General features: G+C 44.2%; 1 protein-coding gene across 1 annotated transcript in view; it reads right to left on the bottom strand.

The window, feature by feature from the left end:
* The window catches only part of GRAMD1C (GRAM domain containing 1C), a gene marked incomplete at its 5' end in the record, with an annotated part of 23,017 nt that extends 5,568 nt beyond the window's left edge, over window positions 1-17,449 (bottom strand). Inside the window, 8 exons of the mRNA XM_010153560.1 lie at window positions 5-116; window positions 1,339-1,442; window positions 3,375-3,517; window positions 4,587-4,705; window positions 5,496-5,642; window positions 12,012-12,174; window positions 16,024-16,144; window positions 17,300-17,449. Of these exons, the coding sequence (XP_010151862.1) occupies window positions 5-116; window positions 1,339-1,442; window positions 3,375-3,517; window positions 4,587-4,705; window positions 5,496-5,642; window positions 12,012-12,174; window positions 16,024-16,144; window positions 17,300-17,449 (1,059 nt within the window). The remainder of the gene's footprint in view (window positions 1-4; window positions 117-1,338; window positions 1,443-3,374; window positions 3,518-4,586; window positions 4,706-5,495; window positions 5,643-12,011; window positions 12,175-16,023; window positions 16,145-17,299) is intronic.
* Between the last annotated feature and the right edge of the window lie 956 nt (window positions 17,450-18,405).

Below are 18,405 nucleotides of genomic sequence, written 5' to 3'. Positions count from 1 at the left end.
AAGCGATTCTGCCAGACTCCGGTGTAAAGTGCGTCGTCGTCGTCTCAGGGCAACTAATTTTCCAGAGTCTTCTATAGACTGATTAATTGCATATTCCTCCATTAGGAGATCTGATTCTGCGGTGGGGGAAAAAAAAATAAAATTAAAAAAGAAATATAGGGTTACTGAATCAAGAAGGACAAGAAGCTACTGGAGAGGGTCCAGCACAGGGCCACTGAGATGATGAAGGGCCTGAGGCACCTTCCATGTGAGGAAAGGCTGAGAGAGCTGGGTCTGTTCAGCCTGGAGAAAAGGAGGCTGAGGGGGGATCTTATCAATGCTTATCAATATCTAAAGGGTGGGTGTCAGGAGAATGGGGCCAGGCTCTTCTCAGTGGTGTCCAGTGACAGGACTAGGGCAAGGGCCATAAACTGCAAAACAGAAGGTTCAACCTGACCATGAGGAACCCCTTCTTCCCTGTGAGGGTGACAGAGCCCTGGAACAGGCTGCCCAGAGAGGGGGTGGAGTCTCCTTCTCTGGAGACTTTCCCAAGCGGCCTGGACTTGTTCCTGTGTGATCTGCTCTAGGGGATCCTGCTCTGGCAGGGGGGTTGGACTAGATGGTCTCTAGAGGTCCCTTCCAACTCCTTCTACTCTGTGAATCTGTGTAACTTTCCAAAGGAAAGCAGAAAAGCCTGGCACTGGAGGCTTACACTGTGAGACATGGAGGGTGGCAGTGTGGGGAATTAGTGCACCTTCTAGGAAATTTAACTTAAACCAGGTAATGGACATAAACTACACCTTAACCTATACTACCTGTCCTATTCCCTAGGTAGGGCTTGTTACACTTTTCAGCTACGATGCACATTCAGCCTACGCAGGACTGTTTAATGACATGTTAGACAGCAGTTGGAGGAGCACCTCAAGACACTGTTAGACTGAAACTAGGAATTGTGTTAGACTGTGAGCCTACAGCCGTGGCTGGCCAGGCTGTTAACAAACACAGCCAGGGAGCCTGCCAAGTGCCACTGCTTCTCTTCTCATGCCCACAATCAAGGAAATATTTAAACGATAGGCACATGCAGTTGAGAGTAACAGCTTTCCTGCTGCTCCTCCTGTTTCCTTCAGAAAGCAAGTGCTGACAAGGTATACAAAAGCTACTTGTTAGCACTAAGCCACCAGGCTGCTTTTACACCCTGGAATTGGCAGATATATTGACGACAGGAACTTCTGACTCAGAGGTTCCCCTGGTGTTGCCTTCTTTTCAAGCCATTCTCTAAGGAATCGAGTTTGACAGACACGAGAACACGCACAGGAAAGGTAGCCTCCTTACTCCAGCACAAAGGAGAAAACGCCTCACCAAGTTGTTTGAAGTTTTCCTGTATTCCTCCCCAGGTATTCTTCTCTATTACAGACTTGACAAGGCCCCAGGGCTGTTTTTTGTACTTCACTTCTGCAGAAACCCTAAGAAACAGAAGGCAATAGTGAAAGAGTGCTCTTCTAGGCAGCAGAAGTCTCTTCAGAAGCAGACCTCTACGCCCATAATCTGAAATGCCAACTGGAACTGCCTTGGCTTTCAACCTGTGCAGCCCTTACAGCAAAGCCAGGCAAGAGACAGAGAGCAGCAAAGACAACGTATCTAGCTAAAACCTCAGGAGAGCCAAATGGCCAGATTACGGGAAATGTTTTAAAGTTTTTTCCTTCAGACTCACGCTAGCAGAGAATTTATGTCCTCTGAAGTGTTGTCATTTTAACACACATTTAAAATAGGCTTCAGGCTTTCAGATGATAAAGCCCTGCTTTTTACTCTGTATGTGTACACGTGATGTATTCCACAGGCACCACAATGGCAGCGGGTGAAATTCGTTATCACCACCCATACACCAAGTGCTCAGATCCTACCCTGAATAGGCAGAAATGAAAATCTGTTTCTCTGTGAGCGTGACAGAGGGGAAGCGACATTCGTGCCTTGCATTCCTCAGGTCAGGCTAATCAATATTGCTTCCAGAATAGAAATTAATTGGAGTAGAATCCTTCAGAGGGCTGCTTCTAACAACCAAATGAATTCCAAAGCTCTTCATAAAGGACAAAAGGATAGCCTGTGGTTTTGATTTGTTTAAGTCAAGAACACTGACTGTCCTAGAATCCACTTTTACCCACATTTTCAAATCATCATCCAATTGCTGTGTTTCTAGTCTAACAAAACAGCATCTTTCAAGCAGAGTTTTTGAGCCATTCTGAACACAGTATAAAGCAGCCAGCTGTAACACCACCATGCACCTTCTGTTCTGTACACACATGCTCCACGCGCCATACTGAAACCTAGGCTTTTGCTCTTACTCTAGGGTTGCCATGTGTCTCCGACAAAACAAATATAGCCCTCAGAGGAAGAATGACTCACTTAAAAAAATCATGCAGAACTCAAGGACTTTTCTTCTCTTCTCCTCCCAGTAGAGAGGGAGTCTTCAGTAGCCCTCAGAGGAAGAATGACTCACTCAAAAAAATCATCCAGAACTCAAGGACTTCTCTTCTCCTCCCAGTAGGGAGGGAGTCTTCAGCACTCTTATAGCCAGAGATAAGGCAAAATAAAATCCGGGCTTGCTTACCTGTCCTGGGTACTGGTGAAGTTTGAAATAAAAGGCTTTAGTAAAGACAGCTGAAACACTACCAAGGATTACTGTACCATGCTGATTATGGACAATTACATAATCAGAAAGTCACACAAATGCACTGAACATGGAATTTGATCACTTCAGGAGGTTTCAACAAGTAGGAGAGGAAAGGGAAGTGCCTTTTAAGACCCCTCTATCTAGGTAGAGTTTAACAATGAGGCCTGATGTACTTGAGTACCCTCCCTGCAAAAGTAGGTGTGTTCCATCTTCCCTGCTCCTTCCTGTGAATCATCCTCCTCTGCAGGCCCTTACCAAGGATATCTGGTAATCTCTGCAATAAAACTTCTCAGGTAGTTCAAATTTATCCTACTCACACAGCGGCGGTTGAAAACACAGAGCTGGTCAGAACCCAGCTCAGGCTCAGAGATGAGTTCCATACCTCAGAGTCAACATAAGAGTTCGTTTCTCACTGACTTAACGAGATCCAAATACAGCATACGTGTGATAAGAGATAAGCAAGCTTGTTTTTTCAGGAGAGGACCCCAACTTCAAAAGAAACTTGCATTCTCTATGCTGTTGACAGATCCTTTGACAAGCATGCTTCATCAACACGTAACACACGTGCCTTGGCTCTCCCCTCCCCCTGCACACCGTAGAGGACCCCAACTTCAAAAGAAACTCGCATTCTCTATGCTGTTGGCAGATCTTTTGACAAGCACGCTTCATCAACACGTAACACGTGTGCCTTGGCTCTCCCCTTCCCCTGCACACCGCGCAGGCTCACCGTAATCGGCACTTCTGACTGGATGTGCGGTTGATGCAGTATCTGTTCACAGTGTAGAAATAATCATGGTAGGGGACGTCATGGGTCAGTACCTCAGCATCCACCTGGTAAGACTGGCCTTTCTGGCTCTGTTTATGCAGGATCTATCATAAAAGAAAGTAAGAATAAGAAGGAATATTCGTGGTACCAAATTTCTCTCCTCTCCCTCCGACTGAATTCCTTAGGCTAGGATCAACCAACTCCAAGTGAACTGGAGCAGGGAGAAAGCCTGAACAGCCGTAATAAAAACCAGTTAAGAATGCCAAGTACAGATGGGGTAGAGAAAGAGAAGACGCCTCCTCACTAGAACCATCGCCAGCAGCAGCTCCGTCCCCACCGCCGTTTCAAGCAGCAGAAGTCACTGACTCTTTGAGGCTGACTGAGAGCACCTTTCCCAAAGGAGAATCACAGAACAGTTGAGATTGGAAGGCACCTCTGGTGATCATCTTGTCCAAGAACCCCACTCAAGGAGGGCCATCTAGAGCTGGTCACCCAAGACCACATTCAGATTGCTTTCCCATGTCTCCATGGAAGGAGGTGCCACAAACGCTGTGGGCAACCTGTTCCAGTGCCCTGTCACTCCCACAGTAAAAAAAAGAGTCTCCTGATGTTCAGAGGGAATGCCTGTGTTTCAGTTTGTGGCCATTGCCCCTGGTCACCACTGAAAGGTGTGGCCAAGGCCTGGCTTGGTCACCTTTGCACCCTTCCCTTCAGGTATTTATTTACAGTGTAAGATCCCCCCGAGCCTTCTCTTCTCCAGGCTGAAGTCTCAGCTGTTTCTCATACGAGATGATTAAGGGACTGGAGCATCTCAGTGGCCCTTCACTGGACTCTTTCCATCTCTCTCGTGTACTGGGGAGCCCCAAACTGGACACGGAAAGCACTTCATTGCATCTTTTCGCCCAATTTATAAGAGATGTTAACACCTTTCCCCACAGGCTTTGTGGGAGAAGCTTCCAACCACCTATAAAGGTAGACAACCTCTCTGACTTACCAGCATTTGCTCACCAACGGTGAGAGGAACAGCCACCTACCCTTAGAGACGCTGCACTGAAACTGGAGATCCACACTGAGCTCACCGAACTCTAGTCCACGGTTGAGATCTCTGACAGACCATAGTCGACCTCTCCCTGGCTCTAAAGGGCACCAGACAGACACGCACGTGCACAGTACCTGCTTTTCAGTTGCAGTTGTGAACTTCCCACAGAGGGGATTGTTAATCGTTACAGTGTACGTCAACGTCCTCAACTGATTGCCACTGGAATCTCTATTCCAAGGGGTTGATACAGCATCTAGATGAGAAATGATGCACAATCTTGCATGTGGATTTACCCAAAAGGTATTAACTCTGCCCTTTCGTATCTTAACAGTTCAACAGTGGTTGGGAGAGAGACAGAAAAGTGCTTCCAAATGTGGTTCTTTGCAGGAAAAGGGAAGATTGTAGTGCACTGATGAACAAAGGTGAGGCACCAAGTAGCTGAACCCGAGTCTACTAAAAGCAGCTTGAGGGTGGGGGAGAAGAGTAAGCAATCAAATGAAATAATTTCATTTCCCATCTGCTTAAAGTTGAATAGATTCACTTAGCATTATCAAAAGCTTTTGCCACTTTGCCTTCCGAGCTGACACTGAATAAATATTACCCTTTTTGACTTAATTTTCTGTGCTTACGATTTCAGTGAATAAAATTTACTCATCCAGAAAATTAAAGTCTGTCAGTAGCTTTTAGGAGGTGATGATTTTGCCTGTGTGCCAGCCATACACATTTCACTATTTCTGGGACACAATGTAATCACAAATACCCCTGGAACACATCAACTTCATAGCCTACCCAAAATTCAGACACTAAGGCGCAGTTTTGTGGTGCACTGACATGAGGTTTTTACTCCAAGATGTGACTGATCTACAGGATCTACAGAAACAACAGGCTCTCTCAAATATCCTCTCTCATAGCGTAACTTTAAAGCTTCAAAATGCTTTTAAAGTAAGGAGAAATGTAAAGTTCAATTTATCCCTATTTAACATTTCTCAGAGGTTGAAATTTTCAGGCTAGTTTGCAACACAGAAGGGAGAAGAGTGTATTACCTACTATACTCCTGGAACTGAGAAACCTCTGCATGAAGTGAGAATTGGTGAAAAGGATTTCAAACATCTTGTCTGCAGTGATGTGGAAAACTCTGTTTATAAAAAGTCTCCCATAGAGTTCATTCTCAGAGACGGTCTCCTTCACTGCTAAAGAAAGGCAGGGAGATCAGGTTAAGAAAAGAGCAGTATTATGAAGAAACTTTATAACATTCTAAGCTTTATTACAGCCCAAATCCTTCCCAAGCTTGCATCAGCATTTGTTTCTCACTCTCTGAAACCCAGTAACGATAGCAGCACAAGATACTGGTTGGTAGGTTTGGTTGTCTTCAGGAGCAAAGTCCAGAGTCGATTTTTCACTGTGCTTCCCTCCCCCATCTCATTTCCCCCCACCTCCATTTCCCTGTGCAAACATAAATCAATAAATCAACATCACAAGGTCCCACCCCTTTAGTTTTGCCTTCAGTAGTCTACAAATCCTACAGGAAACATTGAAAAAAGAGAGAGAGTTAGCATAATCTTCATTAATATGTGTGCCTATCCTACAAAGGGCAAGCACGTGGCAAGCAGGGCAGTGAAACCATCTAGTTTTCTTCTTAGCTGTGGCCATTTCCAGCGTTCTGCTTTAAACATCTGTAATGCAGGTAGCGTCCACAGCCTAAGAGATGAGCTACAGACTTCCTAACAGTTCCTCAAACCGTTCCTCCCTCCATGCCTATTTGTAAGAGGAATGTGAGAGGTACCCTGCTCCATTCTGCAGTCCTGAAAAGCACACCGAGACGCTTAATCGGCATCCCCTATTTCAGAACCACCACCAAGTGCTCCAGTGGTGTTCTGTGGTTGCAGCACTGATCTTTGCTATTTCTGCTGCTTCTTGGCTGCTGGCATGACTCAACTCTGTGGTTGTCTCAGCCACTCTTGCAAGAGATAAGGGACAGAATTATAATCCTGGAGGGCAAGCTGTTTCCTACCCTAAACCCAACTCAATCTGTTCATGCTTTAGAAACAAGTCCGTCCTAAATCACAAGTACCAAAATAACAAATAAAAACCTACACACACATCACTGAAATGAAACAAAAAGCCTGAGAAGTCAGGACGCCTAACCTTTCAACTGATACAATGAAGGCTCAGAGCTAGCGAAGGGCAGTGCCAGCCACCAATGCAAAAGCAGCTTGAGCATCAAGCTATAGTTCACAAGCTGCCTACAGGCTAAGGTTACAGCACTTAAAACGTTACTGCTTGGTAGCAGTCAGCATTAATAAATGCAGATGGAGGAACTGAACACCACGACAGCCCCCACCAAAATCCAGTTTGGACTCTGAGCAGACTTCCGCTCCTGTGCTGCTTCGAGCCGGCTAGAAGTCCCTGTCATACATCTGCTTCCAAAAAAGTTCCCTTTGACCTAATCAGGTTTCAACGTCAGACCCAAAAACCAAAAGCATGAATGCCATCATCTTGTGCTTGGGCAAGAGATGCACTTCCTTCCCACAACATCATGTTTGGCTTATGCAACTGTAAATCAACACAGTTGCAAGGTGGGAGAGGAAGCAAGGACGCATTTTAAGAGGCCTATTTGCCCATCCCACATGCAGTCACTACTTGCTAGACTACAGGTTCTGCTGTGCCGAAACATTCTGCAGGAAGCCAGAAATTCTGTCTGGGTTTTCAGCTTACGTTCACTCTATTGGCTCTCAGAGCTGAGCCTTATTCCATCACATGCAGTCTGAGCGAACTACAAATCTGACCTCAGCTAACGAGGCCTCAACATTGCAGACCTCTCCTTTCAGACTGCCTCCCCACCTCCTCTTTTTCGCTAGGAGATGGGAAGCTTCAGATACTGATGGTAGCATCCCCTTTGCCCACTGTGCACCAGCACAGAGCCAGACACCAGGTAATTCAAACCTAGTTACTGTGGTTGAGTCTTACTCAGCCAGACATTTACATGCTCAAGGCATCCACCAGGTAATTCAAACCTAGTTACTCTGGTTGAGTCCTACTCAGCCAGACATTTATATGCTCAAGGCATCTGCTACCATTCAAAGAAAAAAAAAAAAAAGAGACAAAGGCTAGTTGTATTTGTCTTAGCAAATACAATACAAGTGACCTTTGCCCCAGTGAAGCTTAGCTAAACGACACAGCTTGACGTTCACCTGAAATGCCTGAGGACAGCTACTCTCTTTCTGCTGATGTAAGGTAATTTGGGAAGCCGCAGCAGCTTATGATATGCACAAACCCCATGCGTTGTTACCTTAAGGTACAGACCTTGCCACTGAGACAATTTACCCTTCAAGTGCGAAGTCTGTCATCCTTGTACCAAGTCCTAAGCAGGAGCATCCGCGGGTCTGTGCAGAATGTCCTGTTAGTTGATCTGCCTACACTGTTTCTGTCTCTTCCCGTGTCTAATAAGGAATAGTCAGTGACATGCCAAGTGCACGGGAGTATCTATTGAGAAGCATGTTTTTACTTACAGCCCCTCACAGCTCTTGGAACAAACAAAAAACTACCATTTATTAGATAGTGTTTTCACATAAAGCAGTATTTTCAGAAAATCCAAGCTGAAACTGGGTTTCAAACAGCTGCTTTCCAGAAAGCCTGGAAATCTTTTGGATGATAGGTCTGGAAGGTGCCTGCGAGTTCCACATCTGTGGAAGCAAGTCGCTACGTACACAGAGAGCTTGACACGCCTCAAGTCACTTCATCTGTGCTTCTCAGAGCTTATCTGCAGAAATCCTAGATGCAGCAGCAAGCAGGAACAGCAGCACAGCAAAGAACAAGTGTGCACACACTTGCAATTTGAACAGAGCTTTAACCGCTCCTCTCTGCTACAAAGGCATGTGCACATTTGCCTACTGTTTTCTTTTGTTTGTCACTCACACGGGCAAACCTGCCTGCCTTTGATTTATCTCAATACCAGACCAACATCAAGCATTTTCCCCTCAGACTGGCTTAGAAATACTGCTTATGAACAATGCGTTCTGTGCAGGTATCTAACTAACTCCTTAACTGCTAAGGCTGTTCTAACTCCTCAGCAGCACGCACTTGTCAAGCACTAACTCTCTTAGCCCAAACAGATGAGTTGGAGCTACTCTGAGAACATGTGATTATTCTGACTTGAGCATGAAGACAGCAAGTCTGTTCCCTCCCCCACTATTGCCTTGCACTTCCATGAGGTCATTTTCATGGCTGCAAGGCAGGCTGAAATACCGCTTGAATATAATACCATTGTGCATCAGTGATTGCAGGGGTTTGAAAACATCTGCAGTGCAAGAAAGAGACAGAAAACTGGGGGGAAGGAGGCAAAAAAAAACCAACCAACATTGCTAAAATTCCTGTTAGCAACCAACAACTCAAAGCTAAACGCAGACCACAGGCAAATTAGGAAAGCTGAACCGACAAGAGCAGAGGCTATCAAACAAATTAATAAGACTGCTGATTTTTCCACTCCACGGAGCTGGGCGAGGATTAGGAGGAAAAAAAACCCCAACCATGTATATATGCAAATCTAGGCACTGTTGAGGAGTTTTATGCCACCGAGGATGGGGAAGATTGCGCACTGCATGAAGAATATGCAGGTAGGAGCTTTTAACCAAACATACCTGAAATTAAGTCAATAAAACCAATTCCTAGAGTGATCGTGTTCCAGACACCATCTATTTAAAGAATGTATCAGCAGTATTAGCCATTATCAAAGAGCTCTCTGAAAGACTAAGTACAAAATTAACTTGGGTAGGTACTGGGTAAGTAATGTGACAATGCTTCCTTTTCCAGTTAAAAAGATAAAGAAAACTTTTGCTTTTAGATAACGCAAACATATATCCTCCAAACCCCAAAGCAAATAATTGGTGGTTATATATTCAACAAAATACATGCTTTCGGTATTCTGAATGAAATGCCAACAAGATAACAGGGCTACTCCTCCTTACATACATTGTATGTCCAAAACTTCATATCTTGGGAAAAAAAAAACACCAAACAAAACCAGGCCTAAACTAATTTCAGCTACCCTGTATTTCTGATGTTTTCTGCCCCATATATCCCTATCTGCAAGAAAGGTCAAGCCCTCACTGTACCCACCATCTCAAAGCGCTACAGCGCATGCAGTTATGCGCTCCTGCAGACCACAGGTTTAAGGTGGTCATTAATACAGATGGAAAGACAGTAAGTCTGTCAGGTTACGCAAGGAGATCAGGAATAGACAATGTCCCCACATACAGTAAAGCTTTCTAACAGAAAAGGTTGTTTTCCAATTTCCTGCTTCTCCCTTTCCCTCTCTGAAGTATTTTATGCTGATGAACACTGTCATTGCAGAAACCCTACATACAAAAGTCATTTAAGTAACTTCAGAATCTCCTGGCTCTATTTTGGAAACGTGTTCTGTGCTTGAACTGAAACTTGTTTTCCGAAATTCAGAATCAAGACCACAGATATTAATTTTTAGCTTAGACAAAAATTTGTCATGGCTCAAGAATTATACTCCAATTTATGGAACAGAACAAAAGCACCAAGATGCAGGTCAATAGGCCAGTGGTGCAGTGAGACATGTGCCCCCATCCCGAGTAAATGATGTGAGAATTGCTTCGGGCAAGGGAACCAGTGTTGCCAAGGCTCTGGCATTCCAGCTTTGGGTGTCAGGTGGACCCAGAGTTGGACAACAGTCTCGAGCTTGCCCCTCACCTTATTTGCCAGGACACCTCCACGGGCAGCCTGAGTATGAGCCAGAGGACACAAGAGAGATTAATCGCATGGGTAAGCCTTTGCCATGTGGGAAAGCTAGTTTTGTTGGCATGAAGGAATTCACCTTCTAAGAGTGTGGGGCAACTGCAACAGAAAACAGACAGAAACAGAAGAAAAAAATTCTAAGCATGAAGAAGAGAATCTGAGAGAAAAGATTAATGTTGTGGGACTAGAAAATCCTGCTCTGAATAATAAAAACAACCCTAATCTTTGGGGAGGGAGGAAAAATAATAAAAGCAGCATGAAGTGTATTCTCTTTTTTAAAGAGACAGCTCCAGTTTAATATGCTCTGTTTACAAATACAGGGATGACAGTGGGGATTTACTGCTATCACTTAGGCAAAACAGCAGCATGAAAGACAACAGGTCTATTTTCAGTTTCACTGGAGATCTTTGCCACGAAAACTAAAAACCCAGAGGCGGGAGAGAGCTGTGGTACTAAGAGGATAGGAAATCTGCAAGGTATCTACAGTATCCAAAGGCCGAAACCTTCTGCTGCTCTAAAACACACCTGGGGTGGAGTAAGCAAGTAACATGTAAAGTTTAAGTGTGTAGGAGTACGGCATAAACAGCAGCCTGTTCAAGCAGGCGTATTCACAAAAGACGGTACAACCTGCCACGCAGCGAGCCAACTCCGAACTCGAGCAAACACAGCAGCAGTGTGGGTGAGCAGAAGGGAAGTTATTTGAATATAAAGTATATCCTCAGGGGACAATCACAACTTGCAGAGGGCCACTTCAATCCATGACTCTGAAAGCTCTCCTGGCCACCACAGTGACCCCAACCACCATACACCTGCAGTGGCCAGCTCTGAAAGGATGAGATGCAAAGTTTCTCAGCCAGATTAAGAACTGTCCTCAGTTAACTGAGCTGTTCTTACTGACAGGTGATGAAAGCAAGTTCTCTCTTTGCATATGAAAGATTCAGCTGCTATTGTTGAGCTTTTTTGTCCTTCACTGCACACACCACCAGACAACTTTGGAACCAATCCAGGTTGCGTACACCTTGTTTCAAGGGCGTTTACAGAGTCCAAGGTTGGGATATTTAACAGGACATCCACAACTTCAGTAAGCTGTTTGAACAGCTATGCCCTTTGGCACAGAAAAGTTTCACTCTGTAAGTGAAAAGCTCACGTTAGAGAGCAAGAGCTTGCCAGGGGCTGCTGTGGGACCACAGAGCAAGTACCCAGAGACCTCAGTACAGTTGTCTGTCATCCAGGCTGGGTAGAAGGCATGCTCTGGCCTTACTCTCCCCCAGGACATTGCAGAAACACCTGGACTTTCGGCGAGTTCCTCCGTTCACTCCATCAGTAACACTGAAGCCCATATGCCTTACGAAAGCAGAAGTATAAAGAAGGGCTGGTGGGGTGGGGGCATGGAGAGAATGAGGGAATCTTTCCAACTGGAGAACAGTCTGAAGTGTTTCCCCTCCATTCTCAAGAAATTAAAACAAAGAAAAATATTTTAAATACCTGTGAAAGCATGGAAAGTGACCAAACACCACATTGTCAAGAAACCTTTGTTTTTTAAAGCTGTCACCAACTCTTTACCCACCACGAAAGAAAAAGCAAAACCACAATTCGTTTCTGTTCTAAACGCCCACAACAGTAACTTTTTCCTTCTCCCCAGAAACTAAGTAAGATACAATGTTGGTTTTGCTGCAATTCTGTGAAACAAATGAGCAAACAAGTTTCCTAGGATCGGAAAGTTCTCTAACTTGCTCCACAAGCGAGATGGAACACCAGAGCCAGGTTGTCTTACAGATACCAACTGTTAAGAGCTTTACCTTCTTCACTATCTGAGGCACTGCTCTTCTCTGGAAGATTCTCATTCTCATTCAGGTCCAAGGACTTTTCTAAAGACCTGCTCCTGACTAGCTTAACAGGTTTTCTTTCTGAAGATGGAGGAGGGCTTCTCTTTATTTGCTTCTCACTTGGGGACTCCTCCACCTGAAACAACCAAGAGAAAAAAAAAAAGCATTAGTATTCACAGACTGTTTAGAAGAAGAGAAAGTTACTTTCAAAGAAGAAAGCTATATAAAGGAAGCCACAAGTTCTCTCTGCTCAATTACCACACACACAGCCAAGCACTAACTTCTCCCTTGTTCCCCTGCCCCAACCAACCTCCCTTCCTCTTTATTTCAGGTTTTCACTCTGCCCTGGTAGCAAGGGGACAGACTTACTGTCAGAGCTGTCTTAAAAGGGACAGTTTACTCCCCCATCCATGCCCCCTGCACATCCATGCCACATGCACAGTTTGGTGTCCTTCCCTGCATCAATCTTAGCATCTGTAAATTCATTAACCTGACACAGATTATTTACATTTTATTGATCAAGTATGTTTTCCTGACAGTTTAGCAAGTGGTACAACAATCCTGAGTAGAAGCACAATAAGATACGTAGGGCCTCCCTTTTTAAGCAAGATTAGATCACCCTGATTATGTATTTGAAAGGTGTTCTTATTTCACAGGATTCCATTATCCTTTGAGAAAAAAAAAAAGTTTTAAAACACTGCCTAGAGCCATCCTACCTAGAAAGTGTTACTTCTCAGAAACAAAGCAATGGGGAATCATTTGCCATTTCCAACGTATGAGCAGGACATTCCCCAAAACATCAGTCACTGAACTGATGATGCAGCTTTTAATGCTAAGCTATAACTGACAGCTAAGCTTATATGCCATTGCACATTTCAAGAAGTAATTTCTAATGAAACCATATGCACCAAGGTTTGTACATCTCAAAATGCCACCAAAAAAGCTTAGCTACTAGCTACAAATCGTAGCTTTCCTTCTAAACCTCTCCGCAAAGCTCCCATTGCCTCCAGTGGAACAGCAGGGATCAACAGAACTACAGCCTCCCATATGCTATGCAGTAGTGAACTGACCATAATACCGAAGATCAGGCCTCCCCAACTGAGTAGTTCTGACTCATCTGCAATACCACCATCCCTAAAAAAAGATTATTCAGCACTGACTCAAAAAAGCAAGAGCACCCGTTACTTGAATAATCATCATGTACTTCCTGTACTTCTTGGCTTTTTTCAAAATAAAGACCATCTACTTTTCTGTGCATTAGCAGAAGGTGGGTGGCTGGAGAACAGAGACAGGCATGAGTTTGACTGCAGTATAAGCAGGCAAAAATGCTCCCTCAAGGTCAAAAAATTAAAAAAAAAAAAAAGAATGGAAGACCGCATCAGGAAAGCGGACCAGTTGACAGATGCTCCCGCTGTAGAAAGGAGATACCATGCCTGAAGTGATACTCAGTCACACAACAGGAACTAGGAGAGAACCAAAATTTCCATGTCAACATACTCTACCGATACAGATGGAAGTCAGTAAAGAACTAGTTGTGGTTAAAGTCTGGAAATTGACACAGACCCAGCATAAAACCAAGGAATTCTCTCAGCTTTTTGATGAAGATTAGGAATCTGAACAGAGGGAACTCCCACCAGCAGCGTAAGAGCAGCCCCCACCATGCCAAGAGGAGAGAGGAGAAGTCAGGCTCAACTTAGAAGACCAGAGCAACAGCTCCTACAAAAAAGCTTTTTGTGATGTCAGGGAGCAAGAGATTGATAATGAAGCTTTTGGAATAACTGATTAAGTTAAACAAAGCTTTCGTATTTCTATTTCTTCTTTACCCCTAAGGGGTAATGATTTTAAGATCCACCTGTTGCAATTAAAGATGCATACTTTCCTCCTTACGTACATTTATCTCCTGAGCTAGTCCAGTACTGCTGAGCTCTGTGCCAAGGCTTTTTAGTTGTGTAACCTGTGACTCAGCCGGCTCCAGGACTGGGAGGCTCCAAGGTCTCCCTCCAAGGGGTGGGGAGAAGATGGTTGATTCAGACAAGCATAAGGTGGATCCCACACTGTGATGAGCTGCACTCAAGAGAAGCACACGTGCCATAGCTGGTGTTACACACAGACTTTCCTTAATCAGCTACAGACAGCTGACAACAGTATTTTTTTTCAAAGACCCACCAAGTACTACAGCTGACACCTCCCATCATTTCACATCTCCCCCTGAAGAGAGCTTTGGGACTTTGCCTATCGGAGCAGGAAAGAAGGGGTTAAGTCTGTTTCTCTCCAGTCTTTGGAAGGTGATTAGATGTGTTTTGTCATCAGTGCCGTGTTTTTCAATAAATACATTCTAAGCACTGCTGTCTCCTCCTACTGCCCCTATGCTTCTACAACGTAAGCTGTAATCCTGGGGTTGTGGAGAGCCTGTGGACGTTCTTGGGAAGTGCCAAGTGCCACATATAGCTGAACACCACCATTACACTGAAACAGTAAGCTAAACAGTTTAGCCACACATTCATCAAGTCTCCCTTTTACACTATAATTAAAGGACTTCTAAAAATAGGTTTATTCAGGGGAGAACCCTAATGTGTTCCTTGCTCACCAAAATGCCCCATTAGATTTAGCACCTGCAAGAGACATCTCTGGGTGTGGCACCAGTAGGTAAACAAAGCACATCTTTTCCAGGCACAGCAATTATTTTTAAATGGCTTGCTCTTGCACAAATAAGACTTACAAGTCCAAACCAAGGCTACCTGGGTAGATCTTCAGTTATCCTTCAAGAGCCCTAATTCCAGCAGCATCTACAGGTCTCCCTTACTGCTCTCCACAAATCCTGGTTTATGCTGTTAGGATTTCCATGAGGGAAACTAAGCTCTTAACGTCTGACAAACAAACACCAACAGTTTGCTGGGTACGTGTCTCTAGCTATTAGCTTAGATTTCAGCAAAACTACGTAAAGCCTGCTTAGCCTCCTCATCAGCTTTAGCAAGTGACAAAAGCCAGAAGATTTATGTGCTAGTAAAGAAAATAAAGTTACAAGCATCTCCTTTCTTCCCTCCCCAAATTTTCTAAAGTCGGAACAGCAATTAGGTACCCAACCCTAGTGGAGTTTATAAAAAAAGTCCTTTAGTGCTTTGTTTGCTTTTCCAAGATCTTTCCCTTGGGGTATCTATTAACCAAGAGAAAATGCCTGTAACCTTTTAGGACTACAGCCACACACAGGCGTCCCAGCAACTGTGAGAGAGCCTGTGCACACCTCCAGTACCACCACTAACGTGCTCGTGCTCCCAGCCAACCAAACAGTCACAAATTCATACAGCACCATGAGTTAAGCACCCGTGATTTTTCAGTTGTATTAACCAAAGGCATTAAGGGAAAAACATCATTATTATACCAAGGGTGGTTTTTTTCCCCTTCCTCCTGAAACATTTCCACAAACTCCAATTAAAAAAAGGTTTCATATGCTCACAACAGCAGACTAACTGACCTTTGAAGGTAAGGCTAACCCAGCACAACTGCCCTCTAATAAACGTCGTGTATAGCAGAGACAAGTCTAAGAAGGGGTTGTTTTTCAAACGACAAATAGCGCAAGCGAGAAAGCACTGGAAGCGAACAAAAGCACTGCTTTCATAAAGCACTTGCATAACAACGTACATGGTCCCTAGGAAGGTGGATAAACCAGTTCATTTTGGTTTTAAACAAAAAAAGAGACCAGGGCTTAAGCCTCAGTATTCTAACCAGCTTATGCAGTGAATTGGTGACAGGACATCGTTGAAACTCACACCAACAACATTCTCTTACGCCGAAGTTTGTTCATGTCCAAATTCAAGAAGCATTCTTGAAACCCAAAGATTAAGTTTCTGATGTGAAAACCTCCTGTGAATTCCTACAGGCTTCTTCAGAAGTTTCAATCCCCATGCATCCCAGGCTTACAGATATACAGGTTAAGCACACATGCTTAGCAGTCACAAATGACAAGAAAGGCTATGTCAGCACTTACTCCTGGCAATGCGGGTCTAGCGAGTGACTCTCCTTCTGTCTGAAGCGTGGGTTCCCGAACTAAGCCAATCATTTTAGGTAGCTTTTCGTCCCTTTCTCCGGAATCATCACAAATGCTGGATCTGTCCAAAGCAAAAAGGAAGATATCTCTGGAGATATAAGTGCTGAAAAGCGTGAGAAAGCTTCTCATGTGCTATTTTTGCATTCAAACCAAGGCTTTTCAGCTAGTATTAAAACCTACCAACTCATGCTTCCCACATCCAACTTGTTAATCTCTCAAGCCATTTTCCTCCCCCTGGCCACCTTTCAGAAGGATTCAGCTTCTGACCATAAGGTTAGTAAAACCAAGCACTGGTGAATCAGAGAGAAAGTGAGCGGTGTGGGAAAAGAGGAAACAGAGATAGGTTAGAATCAATTTGAAAGAAAAATTTTTTAAGAAACCTTGGGACAAGAATTTTTTCCCCCCACATACCTTACTCCAGGTAAGTTACAAGTAGTGCATTTTTTACAGGAAAACACCCCACCACGAAATATTTACTGGGACATCTTTTGAACCTTGAAGCGAACTTAATATTTTAACTTATTTTTTAAGCAAGCACACTCCAATAACACAGGATTGAAGAGAGACATAAATCACATTGTTGAGCTCTACAGAGCCACAATTATGTACATACAAATACAAAAATTAAAGGCCCCTTATAAGAATGACACTGGCAGTTTGTAAGTTAGCTCACATTTGCTCCAACAAATCAAGGCAACAGATTAAAAAAACCCCACAATCCACATACAGTTAGATTATTCCATCTTCCTAATCCAAGCTGATCACAATACAGAAATAAGATAAGACCTCAGACATCAGGAGAATAAAGCAAAGCATTTCAGTCTCCAGAGGAGAGGAAAAGCATCTGAACATCATACATTGCTCCATTCCATTCAGCCCTTCCATACTGTTGAAAGGCATACAGATCCTCTCCAGATACCATCATGAGAGAAGGTTGCTATTTAAGCTGTCCTGTTGATGTCCCCAAGCAGATCCAGGGAGAACAAGGTCTTCCTACCTCCACCTTTAAGAGGCCTCAGCTCCTACTGTTTTAGGCAACGAACACAACTAAGTTTTTATCCGTGTTCAGTTTATGCAGTTCCGTTCTTTGCATCTTTTTACTGTAGGCTTAACCTTCCTGGTAAGGCTACAGCAGCACTTGGGGAAAAAGCATTTCTAAGAAAGAGGACGCTGCTTCTCCCTGAGCATTTCAACAAGCTTGATAGCCTTTCCTTACCGAGACTGCCCGTTGTCCTCAGATGATGAGTGGAAGCTCTCCATCTCCTCACTGTTCAGGCCCAGCTCAGAGCCATAGCTCTGGTGCACCAGCTGCCAGAATTCCTGCTTGGTCAGCCTCTGAAAGAAAGTGAGCTGGTCAGGAACTACACTATGGGACAGTAAGGCACAGGAGGTAAAACGGTAAGAAGTTTGAATTACGCCACAGCCTTTAACCTCAATTCTGACAAGGACTGAAAGCATTTAGGTATCACATTCCAAGATTGGATTTCAGCATTTTGGGGAACTGTACTCCTGTCTGCTCCACATTCCCAACCCATCACTGTGCAACCAGAAACACCAGACATGAGAGAAATTGTTATTTTGAGAAACCACATGCTTGTGGCCACTATTTGTTTTTTTCACACGTCACCAATGCTTTCACATATATCTTCAAAGTAGCTCCCTCTTGAATTTCACTCTGTATAGCACAAGACCAGTAACTAGTCGATAGTCAGGGACTTCCACTTTGACCCTGGATAAACTGCCTAACAGATACACACCTGTTTCCTCAGGACGCTCAGAGTGCTTTCCAAAGGGCGAGAGGCTAGCATGTCAGCCACAGACAGCGGCGTCTAGGTCAGCCCACTGTCTACTCTGGAAGGTGTGACAGCAGGTCCTCTCTTTGGAAGGACACCAGAACCCCCTTTACCCGAAAAAGTTGCTTTTGTTCAGTAACAGCATACCTTCATTCATCACTAGCTACTCTCTGTGCTCTCTCTGCCCTGCTCCATGAATTCTCACAGCCCCTGGGGTATATTTAAGTTCCCTCAGATCGTCAGGAAAGTCAGGAAGTGAAAGCAGTATGACAAAGTCATATCGACAGTGTAAGCAACTAGTTTCAAAGTCCACTTCAGCTAGAGAGAGAAAGGAAATAAGGTTGTGGGATTTAGCGGAGCTCAGAGAACCATACCAGCAATCTTAAATAAGAGACAGCACATGGAAAATGTGCCTCAGCCACAATCCATATTGATCAAGGGAACAGAACTGTGCTAATGAGGCAGTAACACAAGTGCTGCTTACTATTTGCATGAAATGAGCACGTTAGGTACCCATGCATTATTTAAA

The sequence above is a fragment of the Eurypyga helias genome, unplaced genomic scaffold, assembly GCF_000690775.1.
Source record: "Eurypyga helias isolate BGI_N326 unplaced genomic scaffold, ASM69077v1 scaffold14576, whole genome shotgun sequence".
NCBI lineage: Eukaryota > Metazoa > Chordata > Aves > Eurypygiformes > Eurypygidae > Eurypyga > Eurypyga helias.
Note: the sequence above shows the minus strand (reverse complement) of the source record. Positions and strands in the feature narration are given on the sequence as shown.